The 23,479-nt window shown below is 42.0% G+C and overlaps 1 protein-coding gene across 3 annotated transcripts; it reads left to right on the plus strand.

Moving 5' to 3' along the window:
* Nucleotides 1-248: 248 nt before the first annotated feature.
* On the plus strand, nt 249-21,812 carry LOC115154983 (fatty aldehyde dehydrogenase). Of its 3 annotated transcripts, none has more exons than XM_029701738.1 (11): nt 249-359; nt 2,824-2,986; nt 3,162-3,393; nt 12,551-12,636; nt 13,793-14,001; nt 14,112-14,229; nt 16,181-16,322; nt 19,791-19,957; nt 20,168-20,267; nt 20,366-20,604; nt 20,717-21,812. In XM_029701738.1, exons 2-11 carry the CDS (start codon nt 2,825-2,827, stop codon nt 20,729-20,731), a joined length of 1,470 nt encoding a protein of 489 aa, XP_029557598.1. In that variant the 5' UTR covers nt 249-359; nt 2,824; the 3' UTR covers nt 20,732-21,812. The 3 variants fall into 3 exon arrangements, with proteins under 3 accessions (XP_029557598.1, XP_029557600.1, XP_029557601.1); XM_029701740.1 differs by having other exon boundaries at nt 274-538; XM_029701741.1 differs by lacking the exon at nt 249-359 and adding an exon at nt 1,640-1,688.
* The last annotated feature ends 1,667 nt before the right edge of the window (nt 21,813-23,479 follow it).

Consider the following 23,479-nt stretch of genomic DNA (forward strand, 5'->3'; position numbering starts at 1 on the left):
AAATAAAGGTTAAAAAAAATGTGCGCTTTATTATTCTTTTCGCAATAGGCCTACCATTCTGCAGTGCAAAAAGTTTGGTAAACAAAACAATATCATAAAATAAGGATCAAGTAAGGGATTATGCGTCACCGCCAGGTAACAACCATGTAAGAAACCATGGTTATAACTTCATTGTGCATGGACTTCTGACGCTTGAGTGACAGGCAAACTAACCATTAACTACCCAACCAGCGTCCACCAATAGCAGAGGGGCAGAATTAACGGAGATCCACCCTTAGCAGCGGTGGAAAAGGGATGTTTATGATTTTCAGGGATTCACTCATTTCAACCTAACTTCGTTTTTCCACTGTAAAACAGAAGTAAGTACTCCGCTCACGAGTCTTTCTTTGGCCGCCACATTAAGTGAATGGAGATCCGTATTTCATCTTTAGTCTATAGTGGTTCGGACTGAGTTTGCGGATAATTTCTAACGTCGTTGATTCGGCATTTAGCAATTTTGCGAATAATCTGAGTGAGATTTGGAATAACAGCCCGTCAGGTAAGAGTTGAAGTTGTGTTTGCGAGTTACATATTCAATTCGTGATAACCAAGAAACGTTACAGAATGGCCTGCTGCAATCCAGTACAACGTTACTGTGTTAAAGGTTGTGGTCAAGCCTTTTCTACATGTTGACTCAGCAGAATAGAATCATGAACAACACCTTCTCTCAAACGGATTATTTTTAGCCATAACGAAGAGCTGTCACTCAAACTCAAGGCTACCATGTAATTTAACGGCTCAGAATGATTCTATGATTTGATCTCGCATGGAGCCAGTGTTGTTACATAGTTCATTCTAACCAATCTGTGTAGCCTACAATGCGCGGTTCTTTAGTTCACAGGTAGTTACGCCGTTATAATGGGATAATACAAGTCATTTACTTTGTCTTGTCTTGTTTTAGCCTTTTGACAGCATTTCATCATAGCTGTTATTGCCGACAACACCAAAGCAGGCAAAGTCGGTTGACCAAGGCAAACAGAGCAACCTAGTAATTTGTGGATGTCCAAAATCAATTTCGTACAATATGTTACGAATTCAATTTTCAAACGTATGAGACGTCATGAATCCCAATTTGTTGCGGCTAACGTTTTCTTGTTGCCTAGGTGGCACCGAGTACCTACTTCCGTTTTACAGTTAGCTAGGCAAGGGGGTTAGGGCAGAGCTGCCAACTCTCACGAATTTGACCCTCTTCTCACGCTCTCACGGCACACCTCTCACAATATATCTCACGCATTGAAAAGTACTGCTTTTATTTTTCTAATTAGTCAGAGCGTTAACTATTCAACTGTGCTCCAAATCGATGATACGGAACCCAGGACTCCCTGGAAAACAGTGGCAATTGTTACTTAGTGGACTATCCTGGCTAAATAAATGGGCGCAGTTTAAAATAGGAGCAATTTAACACCATGAGTGGAACCTTTATCATTGTCCTGTCCTACCACAGCACTGTCAACCGCGGCACATTGAAGCATATGATTGGTCTAGTTATGTAAAGTATCAAAGGGGATTGGATGCATGTTTTAAAGAAACGCCCCTTAAGATCAGAGTGAAGTTGAATGGAGAGAAATTGTTTGGGGATTTGCATTTAGGCTGTGACAATGAAAAGGCAGCAGACAGAGACCTACAGTATGTTTTAGCTGGGACGTTTGGTAGGGTGACCTGATTTGTTAACTATGAAAATAATTTTGTCTAAAACATTGTGAACCCAAAAGTGTACATTTGATTCTAGAGGGGGGGCAATAAATATAACAATTATTTGATTAGGGTGTGGGGGCAGATTAATGGCATTTTGTCTTCAGGAGATTTTATTTTTTATTTACTTATTTTAGTCTGATCATTCTTAACAATGGGCTAAAATATAGGGTAATTAGTGTGCTTGTCAGCAAGAACACCACTGCTATTCCCCAATTTTGTCACATTAGTCATTTGAAATCTGATATGCCTACTTTTGTCTTTGAAAATTAAATATATGAGGCTATGTATCGTATGAAAAAAGTGCCCGTACTTTAAATGTCATCCCTCAAAATCTAAGAGTAACAAAGTCATAACATTTTGAGTTGAATATTTAATTTAATGTTCAAAGCATCCTGATTACACCTGACTTGTGGTTTTTATTAGCACAGAAAAAAAAAATAAAGAAATGTATGTATTCACTACTGTAAGTCGCTCTGGATAAGAGCGTCTGCTAAATGACTAAAATGTAAATGTAAATGTATTAGGGTTAGAGTTTAAGGTTAGGGTTAAGATTAAGGGTTAGGATTAGGGGAAAGTTAGCTAACATGCTAAGTAGTTGCAAAACAGCAAAAATGTACTAAGTAGTTGTAAAGTTGCTGTTTAGCTAAAAAGCTAAAGTTATCTAAAATGTGATTCAAACGTACAACTTTTGGGCTGCTAGAAGTTTGCATTATACACCCCCCCATCCTCCCTGACCAAGCTCCCCTCCTTTTGTTTTTGGCTTAAGTAACCTTCTGCCTTATGTAACCATACCAAACATAACATATTGACTCATTTGAGTGTCCCAGATATACCTTTACTATGTTATGTCTTTGAGCCCAGGATGAACATAGTTAGGCTACTCATATCAGTATGTTGACTATCTAACATTATAGCCAATAGATGAAATCATCCCACCCTGATACACAACTGTGTTGTCGTCAACACAGCATGACTCAGGAGGATAAAAGATAAACTGGTTGTGAATAGTGCCGTTCGTTTACAGTAGAAACGTTTATGTTATTTTGGGGGGCGTGTTTGTAACATCCACCCATCCATCACCTCTTGTAGAATGTCCCGTGAGCAGAAGGCGGTGGAGCGCGCGAGGAAAGCGTTCCTCACCGGGAGGTCGAAGCCCTTAGAACACCGGATCCGCCAGCTGAAAAACCTCCAGAGATTCCTCTTGGAGAGAGAGAAGGAGATAGCTGAGGCCATCAAGAAAGACCTGAACAAGGTAGAGAGACAAACAGACAGACAGCGTGAGTGAGAGAGGAGTATGTGTGTGTGAGCATAAATGTATTTGTGTGTTTGTTTTTACAGTGTATGTTTGCACACGCACAAGTGTGTCTGTGTGCATGTATCTATCCTCATCTATGTCCATATCCATCTTCTATCCTCCAATCATCTAGAGTGAGGCAGGCACCCAGCTGTATGAGACACTGGGCCTGGAAGGGGAGATTGTCCTTGCAGTGAAGAAGCTGGCAGAGTGGGCTGCCCCCCGGCCTGTTGAGAAGAACCTCCTGACCATCTCAGACACGGTTTACATCCAGCCTGAACCGCTGGGAGTGGTGCTCATCATAGGAGCATGGAACTACCCCTGGGCCGTCACCATACAGCCGCTTATAGGGGCTATCGCTGCAGGTAGGGTGGAGTGGGGGGGTTGGGTAGTGTGTGTCTGTGTGCGTGTTTGTGTGTGACCTACCCCCAGACCATTAATCCATCTATGCTTCTCCCAGGCCAGGTCCTTTCAATCAGTATTACACCATTTTCCTCTCAGCCTCTTACCTATCAAAGACAGGTTCAAAGTTCTTTGACTGTTATCAATTTGTGGGTGTGTGTGTGTGTTTGTGTGTGCTTGCATGCATGCATGCATGCGAACTCTGAGCACTGCCACTATCAGGGACTTTATCCACCAAGGGTGAGACTCCGTCCTTGTATTGTGTCAGTCATGATCATCTAGCCCTCCATCTTTCCCCCTTCCAAGATGGCCACCAGTGAATGTACTTCTGAATTATTCACGTTTGTTTTAATCACATTTGTCTGTTTTAAAAGCTTATTGCCAATGATCACTGTTGTTTGTATACAAGCAGCACCACAGTAAACACCTGAGAGGTATACTACAAAGTTAGCCAGCTAACGTTGATAAACAACCAGAAATAACCACACATTCTCTGGTTAATTAAGAAAGCTTCACTTAGACATGTGTCTTTGTACTCCCTGATGAATGATATGCTGCCGAAACGGGTCACAGTTTTAAAGTCTTTGTTCCATTGAATAAAGGCATTTTAATTATATGAAGTGTGCCTTGGTCCTCCTTTCTTTTTGATGATCAATTTATCCCAATATATGACCAATTTACACCTTCTATCTACAAAGACCTAGCAGGGTTATATCATCCAATATCATACACAGCACATCCAATATCATACACATCAACCTACTCAGATTTACTACACACATAATATCTTGACCCAATATTCTAACATCTGTGGCATTGGCTCACAGGCAAACAGGCAAGGGAATAAAACACATTTTGCTAGAACCTGTTTCTTGGATTCTAAATATCAGACATTTGAAATCAAAAAATTTGACCGTCATAATACTTATGGCAGTAACTTTACGAGCACTAATTATGGTCAATTTAGACTGAGAATAGTATCTAGTTATGATAAGGGGTGAAATAAGTATAGCCAGTTATAATTGTAATGGTTTAGCAGATAAAAAAAAGAAGATTAGTCTTTACGTGGCTAAAAGAAAAGGAATATAACATACTGTTTACAGGAATCTTACTCTACATCCTTAGAGTTCAGTGTGTCAAATCGGAGGGCCTGTTGTCCGGGCCTCTGGCAGTCTCTATGGGGGTGCCACAGGGTTCAATTCTTGGGGTCCCTCTTTTCTCTGTATACATCAATGATGTCGCTCTTGCTGCTGGTGAGTCTCTGATCCACCTCTACGCAGATGACACCAATCTGTATACTTCTGGCCCTTCTTTGGACACTGTGTTAACTACCCTCCAGACGAGCTTCAATGCCATACGGCTCTCCTTCCGTGGCCTCCAACTGCTCTTAAAAACAAGTAAAACTAAATGCATGCTTTTCAACCGATCGCTGCCTGCACCTGCCCGCCCGTCCAGCATCACTACTCTGGACGGTTCTGACTTAGAATATGTGGACAACTACAAATACCTAGGTGTCTGGTTAGACTGTAAACTCTCCTTCCAGACTCACATCAAACATCTCCAATCCAAAGTTAAATCTAGAATTGGCTTCCTATTTCGCAACAAAGCATCTTTCACTCATGCTGCCCTCGTAAAACTGACCATCCTACCGATCCTCGACTTCGGCGATGTCATTTACAAAATAGCCTCCAATACCCTACTCGATCAATTGGATGCAGTCTATCACAGTGCCATCCGTTTTGTCACCAAAGCCCCATATACTACCAACCACTGCGACCTGTACGCTCTCGTTGGCTGGCCCTCGCTTCATACTCGTCGCCAAACCCACTGGCTCCAGGTCATCTACAAGACCCTGCTAGGTAAAGTTCCCCCTTATCTCAGCTCGCTGGTCACCATAGCAGCACCCACCTGTAGCACGCGCTCCAGCAGGTATATCTCTCTGGTCACCTCCAAAGCCAATTCCTCCTTCAGCCGCCTCTCCTTCCAGTTCTCTGCTGCCAATGACTAGAATGAACTACAAAAATCTCTAAAACTGGAAACACTTATCTCCCTCACTAGCTTTAAGCACCAGCTGCCAGAGCAGATTACTGCACCTGTACATAGCCCATCTATAATTTAGCCCAAACAACTTCCATCTTCCCCTACTGTATTTATTTATTTTGCTCCTTTGCACCCCATTATTTCTATTTCTACTTTGCACTTTCTTCCACTGAAAATCTACCATTCCAGTGTTTGACTTGTTATATTGTATTTACTTCGCCACCATGGCCTTTTTTGCCTTTACCTCCCTTATCTCACCTCATTTGCTCACTTTGTATATAGACTTATTTTTCTACTATATTATTGACTGTATGTTTGTTTTACTCCATGTGTAACTCTGTGTTGTTGTATGTGTCAAACTGCTTGCTTTATCTTGGCCAGGTCGCAATTGTAAATGAGAACTTGTTCTCAACTTGTCTACCTGGTTAAATAAAGGTGAAATAAAATACAAATAAATAAATAAAATATTAAGTTGAGTGGAAAAAGGAATGGGGTGGTGAAATAATTTTCTGTCATGGACAAAGGAACTCAAAAGTTGTGATGATTTTAATTAACAAAACATTTGATCTGAATGTGCAAATAGTCAAGAATGATTCGCAAGGAAGGTGGATCTTTTTTAATATGAAAGTGGACATGTGGTCCAAATCAGGATGATCCATACTTATTTGAAAATATTTATACCAATTTATTGAATTTGCAAGCAACAAATGATCAAATCATTATGATAGGAGACTATAACTATCATCACCATGCCCTTAAGGAAATCACAAATATTATGGACGCCTTAGAAATAGTGGATATTTGGAGACTGAAAAACCCTGACCAAGTGAGATATACATGGAGGACACTTAATCAAGCTAGTCACGTTGACTACTTTTTTGCCCCTTTCTCTCTTGCATCAAAGTTTAAAAAGGTTTTAATAGGAGACAGGATGCAATCGGATCATCATCTAATTGGCCTTCATATAACTCTTATAGAATTACCATGTGGATGGGATATTGGAAATGTAATCAATGTTTACTGGAGGACCATTTATTTTTAACTAAGATAAAATAATTTATAACTGAATTTTTCCAGTATAGCATAGGTTCAGCAAATCACCTTATTGTTTGGGATACCTTTAAATGTACATTCAGAGGTCAATCAATTCAATATTCATCAATAATAAAAAAGCAGTTTCTGGCTAAAGAGACCAGACTAACAAGGGAAATATATGAACTAATAGTACAGGTAGATAGCAATAAAAATGATACTACAGAGATACAAAATAAGTTAGAGGAAAAACAAAAAGAGCTGGAGGAACTTATTCAAGAACAATCTAATGTAATCTATTACAAAAATAAAGCAAACTGGATGGAATATGGAGAAAAATGCACAAAATTCTTCCTGAATCTCCAACACAGGAACGCTAACAAAAATAATTTGCAGAAACTTGATACTGAAGATGGAGTCATCTATGATTTTCCTCAAATGATATTTTAAAAGAGGAAGCTAAATATTTTAAGCAGATGTTCTCTTTTCCTTCTCATCCTCACCCACTGAATGACAATTATTGTAAGGAATTCTTTCCAAATAATACAAAATGGAAAATTTACAAATGTACAGAAAGATCTGTGCGAAGGTCAAATTACAGAGGAATAACTTTGAGGCTATTAAATCCTTTCAGTCTGGAAAAACCCCAGGGCTTGATGGCAATCCGGTAGAGGTATATCTAGCATTGCTAGCTTGTTTTAAATACTCCTATAGAAATGGTAGTCTGTCAGGTACTCAGCAGTAAGGTTTGATTTCACTATTATTAAAACAAGACCCAGATGGCAAATATAAAGATCCAGTCTTTCTAAAAAAACTGGAGGCCTCTTTCACTTCAGTGTTGTGAAGCAAAAAAACTAGCGAAATGCATAGCACTCAGAATTAACTTCTATGGGCTAGGTCTTTTTTTTCTCTTTTGTTAATTTTGTTGGTTGTTGGTGCATTGGGGGGGTCTTGGAATTCAATTTTTTTTTATTATTATTAACCTCTCTTGGGTATGTGGGACGTGACTGTCCCACCTGCGGGACACACTATTCAACAGCCAGTAAAATAGCAGGGCACCAAATTCAAAACAACAAAAATCTCATAATTCAAATTTCTCACACATACAAGTATTTTACACCATTTTAAAGATAATCTTCTCGTTAATCCAACCACATTGTCTGATTTCAAAAAGGCTTTACGGCGAATGCATAGCATTAGATTATGTTAGGACATCACCTTGACAAGAAAAACCACACAGCCATTTTCCAAGCAAGGAGAGGCGTCACAAAAAACAGAAATATAGCTAAAATTAATGACTAACCTTTGATGATCTTCATCAGATGGCACTCATAGGACTTCATGTTACACAATACATGTATGTTTAGCTCGATAAAGTTCATATTTATATCCAAAAAAAAACATTTTACATTGGCGTGTAATGTTCAGAAATGTTTTGCCTCCCAAAACTTCCGGTGAATGAGCACATCAATTTACAGAAATACTCATCATAAACGTTGATAAAATATTAAACTGTAATTCAAAGAATTATAGATACACTTCTCCTTAACCTCTTACATCTAGATGTTCCGCTAGCGGAACACCGCTCCAATATCCAATGATAGGGCGTGGCGCGAATTACAAATTCCTCGAAAATCCGAAAACTTCCATTTTTCAAACATATGACTATTTTACACCATTTTAAAGACAAGACTCTCCTTTATCTAACCACACTGTCCGATTTCAAAAAGGCTTTACAACGAAAGCAAAACATTAGATTATGTCAGGAGAGTATCCAGCCAGAAATAATCAGACACCCATTTTTCAAGCTAGCATATAATGTCACAAAAACCAAAACCACAGCTAAATGCAGCACTAACCTTTGATGATCTTCATCAGATGACACTCCTATGACATTATGTTATACAATACATGCATGTTTTGTTCAATCAAGTTCATGTTTATATCAAAAACCAGCTTTTTACATTAGCATGTGACTAGCATGTGACTAGCATTCCCACCGAACACTTCCGGTGAATTTACTAAAATACTCACGATAAACGTTCACAAAAAACATAACAATTATTTAAAGAATTATAGATACAGAACTCCTTTATGCAATCGCGGTGTCCGATTTTAAAATAGCTTTTCGGTGAAAGCACATTTTGCAATATTCTGAGTAGATAGCCCGGCCATCACAGGCTAGCTATTTTGACACCCACCAAGTTTGGTACTCACCAAACTCAGATTTACTATAAGAAAAATTGGATTACCTTTGCTGTTCTTCGTCAGAATGCACTCCCAGGACTTCTACTTCAATAACAAATGTTGGTTTGGTTCCAAATAATCCATAGTTATATCCAAATAGCGGCGTTTTGTTCGTGCGTTCAAGACACTATCCGAAGGGTAAGGAAGGGTGACGCGCCCGGTGCGTTTTGTGACAAAAAATTCAAAATATTCCATTACCGTACTTCGAAGCATGTCAAACGCTGTTTAAAATCAATTTTTATGCTTTTTTTCTCGTAAAATAGCGATAATATTCCGACCGGGAAACCCTGTTTTTGTTCAAAGACTAAAAATGTAAACATGGGGTCGTCTCGTGCACGCGCGTCCCCGTCTCATTGTTCTCAGATCGACCACTTACCAAATGCGCTACTGTTTTTCAGCCATGGGCTGCAAAGTCATCATTCAACGTTCTGGCGCCTTCTGGGAGCCTATGGGAGCCTTAGAAAATGTCACGTTACAGCAGAGATCCTTTGTTTTGGATAGAGATGGTGTAGAAGGCCGAGAAATGGTCAGAGAGGGCGCTTCCTGTTTGGAATCTTCTCAGGTTTTGGCCTGCCATATGAGTTCTGTCATACTCACAGACACCATTCAAACAGTTTTAGAAACTTTAGGGTGTTTTCTATCCAAATCAAACAATGATATGCATATTCTAGTTACTGGGCAGGAGTAGTAACCAAATTAAATCGGGTACGTTTTTTATCCGGCCGTGCAAATACTGCCCCCACAGGTAAAAACAACACATCCTAGATCTGAATGAAATAAATAATCTTATTAAATACTTTTTTCTTTACATACTTGAATGTGCTGACAACAAAATCACACAAAAATAATCAATGGAAATCCAATTTATCAACCCATGGAGGTCTGGATTTGGAGTCACACTCAAAATTAAAGTGGAAAACCACACTACAGGCTGATCCAACTTTGAAGTAATGTCCTTAAAACAAGTAAAAATGAGGCTCAGTAGTGTGTGTGGCCTCCACGTGCCTGCATGACCTCCCTACAACGCCTGGGCATGCTCCTGATGAGGTGGCGGATGGTCTCCTGAGGGATCTCCTCCCAGACCTGGATTAAAGCATCCGACAACTCCTGGACAGTCTGTGGTGCAATGTGGCGTTGGTGGATGGAGTGAGACATGATGTCCCAGATGTGCTCAATTGGATTCAGGTCTGGGGAACGGGCGGGCCAGTCCATAGCATCAATGCCTTCCTCTTGCAGGAACTGCTGACACGCTCCAGCCACATGAGGTCTAGCATTGTCTTGCATTAGGAGGAACCCAGGGCTAACCGCACCAGCATATGGTCTCACAAGGGGTCTGAGGATCTCATCTCGGTACCTAATGGCAGTCAGGCTACCTCTGGCGAGCACATGGAAAGAAATGCCACCCCACACCATGACTGACCCACCGCCAAACCGGTCATGCTGGAGGATGTTGCAGGCAGCAGAATGTTCTCCACGGCGTCTCCAGACTCTGTCACGTCTGTCACGTGCTCAGTGTGAACCTGCTTTCATCTGTGAAGAGCACAGGGCGCAAGTGGCGAATTTGCCAATCTTGGTGTTCTCTGACAAATGCCAAACGTCCTGCACGGTGTTGGGCTGTAAGCACAACCCCCACCTGTGGACGTCGGGCCCTCATACCACCCTCATGGAGTCTGTTTCTGACCGTTTGAGCAGACACATGCACATTTGTGGCCTGCTGGAGGTCATTTTGCAGGGCTCTGGCAGTGCTCCTCCTGCTCCTCCTTGCACAAAGGCGGAGGTAGCGGTCCTGCTGCTGGGTTGTTGCCCTCCTACGGCCTCCTCCACGTCTCCTGATGTACTGGCCTGTCTCCTGGTAGCGCCTCCATGCTCTCGACACTACGCTGACAGACACAGCAGACCTTCTTGCCTCAGCTCGCATTGATGTGCCATCCTGGATGAGCTGCACTACCTGAGCCACTTGAGTGGGTTGTAGACTCTGTCTCATGCTACCACTAGAGTGAAAGCACCGCCAGCATTCAAAAGTGACCAAAACATCAGCCAGGAAGCATAGGAACTGAGAAGTGGTCTGTGGTCTCCACCTGCAGAACCACTCCTTTATTGGGGGTGTCTTGCTTATTGCCTATAATTTCCACCTGTTGTCTATTCCATTTGCACAACAGCATGTGAAATGTATTGTCAATCAGTGTTGCTTCCTAAGTGGACAGTTTGATTTCACAGAAGTGTGATTGACTTGGAGTTACATTGTTGTTTAAGTGTTCCCTTTATTTTTTTGAGCAGTATATTTAAAAACATTTAACACTTTTTTGGTTACTACATGATTCCCAATGTGTTATTTCATAGTTTTGATGTCTTCACTATTATTCTACAATGTAGAAAATAGTAAAAATAAAGAAAAACCCTTGAATAAGTAGGTGTTTCCAAACTTTTGACTGGTACTGTGTGTTTTTGGTTGTTGAGTCAATTAGACCATGGCCATTTCAAGCTTATCTTTCTAAAACATGTAAAGTTATTTCAGTATTTAGGCATGTTAGCTAGCTAACTAATTGATCTGGTCTACTGTGTAATCCCAACCCCCTGTGGGGTATTAGTTTAACATCATTAGCATTTGACCAGAGAGATTTTAACTGGTCAGTGGTCAGCATTTGTAATACAGTGTTGTGTTGAAGTGAATATTGTGCATTAACATTTCTCAAATTCCATTGTATGTTTTTTCTTCTATTGTGTTATTGACTGTACGTTTGTTTATTCCATGTGTAACTCTGTGTTGTTTGTGTCGCACTCCATTGCTTTATCTTGGCCAGGTCGCAGTTGTAAGTGAGAACTTGTTCTCAACTGGCCTTCCTGGTTAAATAAAGGTGAAATCATATATATTTTTTAACCAGTCTTACAATTGGAAGAGAGTGGTGGGTCTATGTAGCATCTAGATCTTTGGAGTTTAAGCAGTTTGGCCCATATCCAATGATCTATATTTCTCTGGTTAAGCCTTCATTGAGACATAACAGTTGAGTCTTCCAGTAACAAGTTCCCATTCTAATTGGATTGGTAGTGGGAAACACTTTGAGGAAACATCTTGTCTGGCTATCTCTCGTCCTAGTTCCTCCTGGTTCGTGTAATGGAGAAATGGCATAATATATTTAACAGACATTTAGCATTCAGCCAAGTAAATAGCTGTTGGCATTGAGCTTGGACTCTTATTGATTAATGTGTGTGTTGGGCTGGACTTTATTCTCTAACCCTGCTATCAGTTACCAGAGGCAAGATTATGGCCGTTCACTCGGTGAGAGTTCTGCCTTGCCTTACAGAAGGACCTTTACACACACACACCAGTCATCCCGGTGGATGGTGGCTGCAGAGGGACATATAGTACTGTAATATCATATGTGATAAATATATTTTGTAAAAGGGTCTATTGCAATGACTGTGATATGTGGATGTTTTCCCTACTAAACTTCTTAAATACACTTAAGAGTTTCTGCTAACTCAGAGTTTCCCAAACTTGGCACAGCCCCCCCACAACTGAATAAAATGTAAATGTAATGTCATAATGGCTCTGCAGGTGGGAACCAAACATTGGATTAGACTGAATAAGAGATAAGTAAACATATAAATAGAATAAGGATCTCTTTCTATGCCAGTAAAGGCCAACACATTCTGTCTGGCCCGACTCATAAGGTATCACTCCAACTCCAACTTTGTTTGTCTGCCCCAAGACTTATGACCCAGTGCTAACCAATAACTCCATTGTTCGTCTTAGCATCCTTAAGCTAATGCTAATGACAACTGTACTATTCTCTGTGCCAGGCAACGCTGCTGTGGTGAAGCCGTCTGAGGTGTGTGTCCACACCGCCAAGGTTATGGAGGACCTGCTGCCCGCCTACATAGACAAGGTAACACACATGCACACGCAGTCACACACTAGGGGTGTGAACGTTTAAACATCTTAACGCTAAGAAAAATCCCAAATAGAAAAAATATATTTATTTCCCTCCCCCCACAAAATTAAAATCACAGTGCAGCTGGCTCACCTGCGCTTTCTCTTCGCTAATGATGCAAGTGTGTTTTCAGTCTTTGGTCTGTTGCGTGTAGAATATTCCAGCCTATTCATTGATGATGGGCCCTGGAGTTGCGAGACATTGCAAGCCAAGAAATTGCAAAATACAGCATTCCATTGCGATATGTAGCTTTTGATGGCCGATAGATAGGCCTAGTGCATGGTTCTGACTCTGTCTGCCTGGTGGCCTACCTGCCTATACTGTGCCCCTCGCCTTTTCTCTCCATCCATCGCTAGCGCGCTATGAAAAACATTCGTATTCTCGGGAGTACAGCAACTAATCAGTCATCTCCGTTCCAAAAATGCTGAATCTTAGGAGTCGATTCCGAGCAGAAGATGTGTTTTCTTTCTACTAAATGTCTTGGTAAGTCACGGTATTTAACAAACTTTAAAGTAATTTTTTAGGAGAGAGTGGTCTGACTCTGCGTGCAGGCAGGCTGTCCGCAAGCAGCTCGAGATTATTTGATTGACATTTCTGTTCGCCTAGTGATGGACGTATGAGTCCCGTTTCAGAAATGGCATTCCTTTATAGACAAGTAAAATGCCTTTCAATTGCGCTTCGAAAGTTTCTCGAGAGAAGGTTTAGTGTCGGCATTTAAAAACCGTAGTGTACCCTTACCGCTGTAGGGGTGGCAGATAGCCTAGCGGTAAAGAGTGTTGGGCCAGTATCCGTAAGGTAGCTGGTTCGAATCCCTGAGCTGACTAGGTGACAAATCTGTTGATGTATAAACAGTGTGCATCTACCTCCCTGTTGGGGTGGCAGGTAGGCTAGCGGGAAAGAGTGTTGGGCCAGTACCTGAAAGGTAGCTGGTTCAAATCCCCTAGGTGACAAATCTGTCTGTGTCCTTGAGCAAGGTACTTATCCCTAATTGCTCCTGTAAATTGCTCTGGACAAATCTGCTAAATTACGTAAATGTATTTCTATGTAATCTGTATATAACATCATGCATAATGTGTTTTAAACAACAATGTGTTTTTCCCTGCATCTCTAGGAGTTGTACCCAGTGGTGACAGGGGGTGTCTCAGAGACCCAGGAGTTGCTGCGTCAGCGGTTCGACCATGTGTTCTACACAGGGAACAGCATGGTGGGTAAACTGGTGATGGAGGCAGCAGCCAAACACCTCACCCCCATTACCTTGGAGCTGGGGGGCAAGAGCCCCTGTTACATCGACAAGAACTGTGACATCCCCATCGCCTGCCGGTAAGAGAACACACACAGATACAGAAACGGACAGACCGACACAGATACAACGTTCTGTCTTCTGTTTCTCGCCTTGTCCCTCCCTCTCTTCCCTCTTCTCTCTCCTGTAGGCGTGTGACATGGGGGAAGTATTCTAACTGTGGGCAGACGTGTATCGCTCCAGACTACATCCTGTGTGAGCCCAGCATCCAGGGCCGCGTGCTGGAGGAGATCAAGAAGTCCATCAAAGTACAACTCACTATGTTGGGAGTATAAAAAGGAGTATATATCTGGCTTCACTAACTAAGCATTGAGTATCAACCATAAAGGTACTGACAGTTTTTGTTAGAGTGGAAAAGGAGGCCTTTTTCCTGACGTCTTTGTCCCACAAAACCAGTGCTCTCACAAGTTTATTGTAATTATAGACAGGTGGGTTGTTTAGCAACAAAGACTTTGGTGCAAAACAGACGGCGTTAGTTTAAAATCAAAAGGAATTCAACTATATTTCATCTCCAAATGTTTATTGAAAACATAAATACATTTGCACAATGAGCACTTGTTATCTCTCAAATGCATTGTTACTAGGGATGCACCGATATTACATTTTTGGCTGATACCATTTTACATTTTAGTCATTTAGCAGACGCTCTTATCCAGAGCGACTTACAGTAGTGAATGCATACATTTCATACATTTTTTTCTCCACACCGATATCCAATATTTTCCTTGCCAAAAAACCTTATACCTATACCCGATACTTACAAATTTAGCGACCTTTTAAGCATTCTAGTACAGTTAAATAGTTGAAACACACACACTGACCAAAAGGTTATTTTGTTGGCATTTACGTATGTCCCCATTACCAGTAAAACATAATCAAAGTCTATTTCTTTCACTTACTTGCTGTGCTGTTTCGATTTCATCATACATGTCAAGCAGTGAAGTTTCAGCTCTGTCTGTCCGCGGCCTCTCTTCCTCGGTGCACACTGTTACTGTGTTTGTTTCCATCTTGTCCAGCTGTGTCTGTAACCTTTCACGTAAATCCTGTTTCTTGTCTGCATCAAAGTAGCAGTCCTTGTACCTAGCATCGAGCATGGTGGTGACACAGTAAAGAGGCTCAGAGAGAATTCCACCAAATTGCTTGTTCACAGCCTCTAGTGGAGTACTTTTCAAAGTTAACCCGACGGTCTGTGTTGGCATTTTTGTTGAGCAGGCATTTCAATGCCATGACAGAGGATATCACGTCTGCTGCAGACGCAGTTGATGAGCTTATTTCTCGAGTCAGTTGTTCAAATGGCGCTAGGAGTGTGTTCATGTTCCAAAGTTTCAAACATGTTCTCAAATGCCATTGAAATGGCAGCAGCAGTATGAGAACCAGCACATTCTTGAGCATGCAATACGGCTTTCCTCAGTACAAAATCCTTTGTCGACCCACTGTGCTGTGAAGCTAATAGCAGTGACGCCCATAGCAAGTAGCTCATGGATGTGCGTTTCAACAATACTGTGTAACTCCGGTAGGGCAACATCTGAAAAATAGCGCCTACTTGGTATTGTGTACCGGGGCTCGAGGTGCTCCAGTCGGCGAAAGCCAACATCATCCACGACAGAGAAAGGTTGATTGTCAAGGGCAGTGAATTCCATTATCTTGAATGGATTTTGCCTTTGAGTTGTCTCGCTGAAATTTTCTTCCTCTTTCAAATGACTGCTCGACTTGTTGACTGCTCGATCCACACAGCAGACATTGTAGGCTAGGTTAGGAATGCTGTGTTGCACGAGTAGCGCTATAATTTTCATGGCGTCATCTAACTACGCTATGTAGGTATGCATGTCAGCTTTGACATCAATTTTGCACATCAGCGTTAAACTAGACATCGGACCGATGCTGATGTTGGTATTTTTAGCTAATATCGGCAGATTCCGATATGCTTACCGATATATCGTGCATCCCTAATTGTTACAGTTGTTGGTTAGCGATCCAATTTTTGACATAATGGCATAGACATGACATAAGTCAAGATACCATGTCTTGTTTTCAGGTGTTAAGAACAAGATGAAACTAGCTAAAACAATCCACCTACGATTTCCCACATTACAGCTTCTTGGCATAATTTTCACGTCATCATTTTCGTGACTTTGTCAGGCAACCCATCTATTATGTAATGTACAATTGGTCAATTGTGTACATGTATTTTCCTTTCAGGCCTTCTACACAGAGGACCCCAAGACCTGCCCCGACTACGGACGCATTATCAACCAGCGCCACTTCAAACGCATCATGGCCATGACAGAGGACAGCACCATCGCTATAGGAGGGGATAGTGATGAGTCAACGTGCTACATAGGTACTACTTATGACAAGCATAATGCTACATAGATACTGTACTACTTATGATAGGCATAGCTACCTAAGATGGTGCCGGAGAAGAAGGCTGACGTTTTACGTGCCCCCAACCAGTTGTGTTTTTTGTTAGTTTCTTTCTGTTGTTTGTAACTTATTTTTTAACTTATTTTGTACATAATGTTGCCGCTCAGGCCTGCGATTCCTCACCACGGACTGGCAGAATCAATTTTTTCCTTTAACGAGTCTGACGAGCCCGACGTGAATGATATACTGCTCTCCCAGGAACAGGCCCAGATCCCCGTGATTTGCGTGAAGAGAAAAAGGGGCCAAAGGGCGGGCTGCCTTCTGAGAATTTGTAGGCGATCAATTAAACCCCCACTTCCTTCCATTCTACTAGAAAACGTGCAATCTTTGGAAAATAAAATAGAAAACCTACGTGGAAGATTAAACTCACGAGCTATTGCTCACCTGAGGTAGAGTATCTCATGATAAGCTGTAGACCACACTATCTACCTAGAGAGTTTTCATCTGTATTTTTCGTAGCTGTTTACATACAACCACAGACTGAGGCCTGGCACTAAGACAGCATTGAATGAGCTGTATTCCGCCCTAAGCAAACAAGAAAATGCTCACCCAGAGGCAGTGCTCCTAGTAGCCGGGGACATTAATGCAGGGAAACTTAAATCCATTTTGTATCAGCATGTTAAATGTGCAACCAGAGGGAAAAAAAACTCTGGACCACCTTTACTCCACACACAGAGATGCATACAACGCTCTCCCTCGCCCTCCATTTGGCAAATCTGACCATAATTCTATCCTCCTGATTCCTGCTTACAAGCAAAAATTAAAGCAGGAAGCACCAGTGACTTGATCAATAAAAAAGTGGTCAGATGAAGCAGATGCTAAGCTACAGGACTGTTTTGCTAGCACAGACTGGAATATGTTCCGGGATTCCTCCAATGGCATTGAGGATTACACCACATCAGTCACTGGCTTCATCAATAAGTGCATTGATGACGTCGTCCCCACAGTGACCGTACGTACATACCCCAACCAGAAGCCATGGATTACAGGCAACATCCGCACTGAGCTAACGGCTAGAGCTGCCGCTTTCAAGGAGCAGGAAGCTTATAAGAATTCCCGCTATGCCTGCCGACAAACCATCAAACAGGCAAAGCATCAATACAGGACTAAGATCGAATCGTACTACACAGGCTCTGACGGTCGTTGGATGTGACGGGGCATGCAATCCATTACAGACTACAAAGGGAAGCACAGCCGAGAACTGTCCAGTGACATGAGCCTACCACATGAGCTAAACTACTTCTATGCTCGCTTCGAGGCAAATAATACTAAAACATGCGTGAGAGCACCAGCTGTTCTGGAAGACTCTGACCACGCTCTATACAGCCGATGTGAGTATGACCTTTAAACAGGTCAACATTCCCAAGGCCTCAGGGCCAGACGTGTACTCCGAGCATGCGCTGATCATCTGGCAAGTCTCTTCACTGACATTTTCAACCTCTCCCTGTTCGAGTCTGTAATACCAACATGTTTTAAGCAGACCAGCATAGTCCCTGTGCCCAAGAACACTAAGGTAGCCTGCCTAAATGACTACCAACTCGTAGCACTCACGTCTGTAGCCATGAAGTGCTTTGAAAGGCTGGTTATTGCTCACATCAACACCATTAGCCTAGAAACCCTAGACCCACTCCAATTTGCATACCGCCCCAACAGATCCACAGATGATGCAATCTCAATTGCACTACACACTGGCCTTTCCCACCTGCACAAAAGGAACACCTATGTGAGAATGCTATTGATTGACTATAGCTCAGCGTTCAACACCATAGTGCCCTCAAAGCTCATCAATAAGCTAAGGACCCTGGGACTAAACACCTCCCTCTGCAACTGGATCCTCTACTTCCTGACAGGCCGCCCCCAGGTGGTATGAGTAGGTAACAACACATCTGCCACACTGATCCTTAACACAGGGGCCCCTCAGGGGTGCATGCTCAGTCTCCTCCTGTACTCCTTGTTCACTCATGACTGCATGGCCAGGCATGACTCCAACACCATCATTAAGTTTGCCGATGACACAACAGTGGTAGGCCTGATCACCGACAACGACGAGACAGCCTATAGGGAGGAGGTCAGAGACCTGGCCATGTGGTGCAACGACAACAACCTCTCCCTCAACGTGATCAAGACAAAGGAGATGATTGTGGACTACAGGAAAAAGAGGGGCTGTAGTGGAGCAGGTTGAGAGCTTCAAGTTCCTTGGTGTCCGCATCACCAACAAACTAACATGGTCCAAGCACACCAAGACAGTCGTTAGAGGGTACGACAAAACCTATTCCCCCTCAGGAGACTGAAAAGGTTTGGCATGGGTTCTCAGATCCTCAAAAGGTTCTATAGCTGCACCATCGAGAGCATCCTGACTTGTTGCATCACTGCCTGGTATGGCAACTGCTCGGCTTCCGACCTTAAGGCACTACAGAGAGTAGTGCGAACGGCCCAGTACATCACTGGGGCCAAGCTTCCTGCCATCCAGGACCTACCTCATTAACAGGCAGTCAGAGGAAGGCCCTAAAAATTGTCAAAGACTCCAGCCACCCTAGTCATAGACTGTTCTCCCCCTTCCCCCTCTTTTACACCACTGCTGCTCTCTGTTGTTATCATCTATGCATAGTCACTTTAATAACTCTGCCTACATGTACGTATTACCTCAACTAACCGGTACCCCCTGTATATAGTCTCGCTATTGTTATTGTACTGCTGCTCTTTAATTACTTGTTACTTTTATTTCTTATTCTTGTCCGTATTCTTTTAAACTGCATTGTTGGTTAGGGGCTCGTATGTAAGCATTTCAGTGTAAAGTCCACACCTGTTGTATTTGGCGCATGTGACTAATAACATTTGATTTGATGATACCTACAAGTATGTATCACTTTTCCTATCAAAACTGCCTCAACTCCTTCCAACATTCATAGCTGTCTAGAGACACTATTCAATCTCCATATTTACAATTTGTTGTTGGTTTGTTTTGCCTTTTGTTTTCCTTTTGAAATTCTTTCTGTAAGCACTATACAAGTTGAATAAATTATTTGTATTATATGACTGTCATATGCCTCCATAGGTATCACATACATTACAGGCCCATGGTTATTATATACACAAACAAACCCCACTACATTATTTAGTACCAAGCAGTTTGCTTTAGTGTTAAGCCCTTATTTGTAGATCTAGTTGATGTATATCTATGTTCTGCCCACCACATACCCTACAGTTGGTTACCCTGACACATCTAGTTGTGTATCTATGCTCCCCTCCTCAGCTCCTACAGTACTGCTATGGGGTTAAAGTTGGTTTCCCATCTAGTTGATGTATATCCATGCTCTGGCCACAACATGCCCTACAGTTGGTTACCCTGACACATCTAGTTGTGTATCTATGCTCCCCTCCTCAGCTCCTACAGTACTGAAGGACGTGCAGGTGAACTCCAAGGTGATGCAGGAGGAGATTTTTGGTCCCCTGCTCCCCATCCTGACGGTCAGTGGAGTGGACGAGGCCATCGACTTCATCAACAAGGGAGAGAAACCCCTCGCCCTCTATATCTTCTCACCTGATGACAAGGTAACTACTCACACATGCACACATATAGAGAACACACAAGCACATGCTCAGCAAATATGTCTTTTAAAAACAATAATGGTGGGCTGTTCTTTTATTTAAAATGTCTCATTCTCTCTCTCCCCTCCTACTCAACCCTCCCTCCCTTTCTCTTCTCTCTCTCTGCCTCCCCCTTCTCTCTTTCTGTCTCTCTCGTTCCCTCTCACTCTTTAGGTGATAAAGAAAGTGATAGCAGAGACCTCCAGTGGAGGAGTGTTGGCTAATGACTGTCTTGTGCACTACTCTGTCAGTGCACTGCCCTTTGGTGGAGTGGGTAAGTAAGGTTCACTATATAACACACCAACAAAAAATTGCTGTTTGACACGGAGTGAAATGAGAAGAGATATGTGTTCTTCATGTTTCCCCCTGTAGGTAACAGTGGTATGGGCAGCTACCATGGCAAGTTCAGCTTTGACAACCTGAGCCACCTGAGGGGCTGTCTTATCAAGCAGCTGAAGATGGAGGGGGTTAACGACATGCGCTACCCTCCCCATACTGCCAAGAAACTGTTCTGGGCACGCTTCTTCATCCTCAAAAATCCTGACCTGGGGTGGTTAGGCCGCATGACGCTGCTTGCTATCTTCGCTGTGGTGGCTGCTGTGGTGCTACAGGTTAGGAGGAGGGAGGAAAGTGTGTGGGGGGGGGCTGGTAAGAAGAGATTTGGGAATTTTAGATGGAGTTTCACTGATTGGTGGATGTGTGTGTTTCTGTGTGTTTCTTCAGAGATATCTTCAGTGAGATCAAACAAGTCTACCCGTACTTCTGGCCTGATGTTACTCTGGTGACCCGCTGGACCCTGGAACAGAGTTGGGTCTAAAAGCGCTAAATTAACTTTGACCCGGTTAAGATTCTGTCTGCTTCAAGATAATAACCATCCGTAACCATAGTAATGTCAGGTTCAACCTTTAACCCCTCCGTCACCATGACAATGAGAGAGTGAATGGGAAGTGGCCCCAATAACCCCTATTAGAATTATTATACAGTTCTGCATGAAGCCGTTTCAGAAGGATTAGCTTGCTAATGCTTACTAACATTAGCTAGCAACAACAGATTTTATGAATGTGATCTTTTATCCGATTTATGGCACTTTAATCAGTGTAATATTGTGTGAATTTGTTAGGTAAACCTGTCCGCTCCGGTTGTCTTTTTATTTGAAGCCTTAAAACTTTGAAATGTTTGCTGCTTATTAACTTTTTGGATAATGTATCAAAATAAACATTGCAGAACTCTTATGACCAGTTATAACTTGTTATAACCTTTATATCACTGTGCTTTGAAGCAGCATAGCTGACCTATATGCAAGGTTCTCTAAGAATTGCATAAATCCCTTTCATATGAATGAATAATCAGGAAGTATTGTGTGTTAATACTGTACTACTATTACGCATGCTTGAGTAAGCCTCAGAGAAGCACAACTCTAGTTCTGTTATCATTTCAGTTTTTAATTTTAACCGTTAGAAAGAGATTGCAATGGAGATGTATTTTATTTGAAGAATAACTTTAACATTCCCTGTCAGTGGTTTACCATGCTTTTCCAGGGCAATTGTTGTTTGTTCTATTATGTGCCTGAAACAAAACCAAATAACCAATCAAGTACCTTTTGAGAATTCCACCTTCCATTTCACCACAGAGTTCTTAAAATATTTGCCTGCAGAACTTGTATTCAATAGCTCAGGATGTAACAAAGTATGACAACTACTATGTCTGAGCAACAATGAAGGAGTAACAGCGTATAATTTCAATGTTTTTGTATTGCCATCAGCATTCCCATGGCATTGATTGTAATTCATTTGTAATAAATCCGTTTTTATGTCCTTCACTTATTGATTGCGGTTGTGTTATTGATAGGGAATGAGAGGAATATCCAGTGGCGATTTTAGCATGTAAATCTTGGTGGGGCAAACTCCCCCCATTTTTTTTATGCATGCCAGCACTACACAACACAACACTAAACAATACATGGATTGCACTATAACGGTGACAAACGGTGCCCACAAACTGTTAGGGCCTACATAAAGCTGTCCCAACAGCAGAGCTTTCTTTTCAGCACCATTGGGTGAATCCTTACCACTGCTACACCTGGCTTTCAGCAGAGCCTTGTCTGGCAGCGAAACAGTTCATTCAGCCTCATTTACTGCCTTTTAAAAATACTCATTTGATATGGCTGACTTGCTTAAACAACTGGTTTCTACTGACAATTGATATATGTACAAACTATGGCATAAGGGAACAATGAGCGGATAAGAGGCAATCCGCAGTTTCGATTTAGACATTAATGAGCGAGCTAAGACGGACGTAGTCATAACTATGTGTTCAGCACTTTTTAAATGTAAAGTGACAGAATTCAGAACATGGGCCATTCTTACAGTATTCTCCCTGTACACCAAGTCAGAACCATAGGATAAATAAAGGGGGCATATAAGCAGACAATGAAAGCTCTTAGAGTATTCAATGATGACATTTCTCTAAAACAGGCTACATGTATACCACCAAGTCAGAAAAGAATGCTAAGTTATGAGGGGGAAAGGAACAAAATTATTATGGTGAGGCACATGGGCTATGAACAGCTTACTACACAACATATACTTATTACTTTCTTAGCTACACTATACATATCTCCCTGGAATATTACATCATTTTTGCAGCAGCATTCAAGACATTTTTGGACTCACCTTGTGCTGTGCTCACTTGAACAGGAAGGTGGTGCAGTGGTCCTTTTTGTGGCACATTTTGTCATGGAACTTTCAAGACAACTAGGAACTCTGGAAAAAAAACAAGGTTGAATCATGATGTCAGAGATCTTCGGGTCGGAGCTCTAGAAAGAGGCCCAAGTTCCCGACTTTAAATTCCCAGACTTGGACAACATACCCTCTCCACCGAATAGCAGGCTAGTGATTGCTTTGCAACGCTTGCAGTTAGCCACTGATTCCTTCCAAATCACATATTGTTGAATTTGCGATTTCCAACTTGTTGTCTAATGTTTATGTCCGAAGGAGCACCAATACATTTTATCTATAATTTATCTTCATATGACAAGGATTGAAAAGGATTTGCAGGAGATTGTCGACTTGATTCATGAAGATGACTGCTTGTCTAGCTTGCTAGCTAAGATTTTGAAAGTATGATGTTGACATGATCAGTCCAATCAAAGCTTCAGTACATAAAACATGATTTGACATCATTTAATCTGTGGCCAATGACCTTGAGCTTTCTTGGATGGGCACTTCTAATGTAAATCTATGGCAACAACCAAGTGGCTTGAACTTTCTAGCTGTCCCTGTAGATTTGGCAGTGACGTAGTGTCCCTATGAGTGAGAGAACACTGAGCAAATCACAGCGCAACTTGAGAACATTATCAACCAATATGCTCTGTATTTTCTGCTGGCTGCCCCACCACCAAAGAAAGCACTGAGCTAGGCTGAAACAACTGCATTTTGGAGCTGCCTTACTCAAGAAAGCAAGAAAAGAGACCATGTTTTTCATGCA

The sequence above is a fragment of the Salmo trutta genome, chromosome 19 (assembly GCF_901001165.1).
Source record: "Salmo trutta chromosome 19, fSalTru1.1, whole genome shotgun sequence".
Lineage (NCBI taxonomy): Eukaryota > Metazoa > Chordata > Actinopteri > Salmoniformes > Salmonidae > Salmo > Salmo trutta.

Coding starts and splice junctions, on each gene's coding strand:
- LOC115154983 (XM_029701738.1), top strand. CDS start 2,825: ATGTCCCGTGAGCAGAAGGCGGTGGAGCGCGCGAGGAAAGCGTTCCTC. Junction 2,987..3,161: donor TCAAGAAAGACCTGAACAAG/GTAGAGAGACAA, acceptor CCAATCATCTAG/AGTGAGGCAGGCACCCAGCT. Junction 14,230..16,180: donor AGATCAAGAAGTCCATCAAA/GTACAACTCACT, acceptor TTTTCCTTTCAG/GCCTTCTACACAGAGGACCC.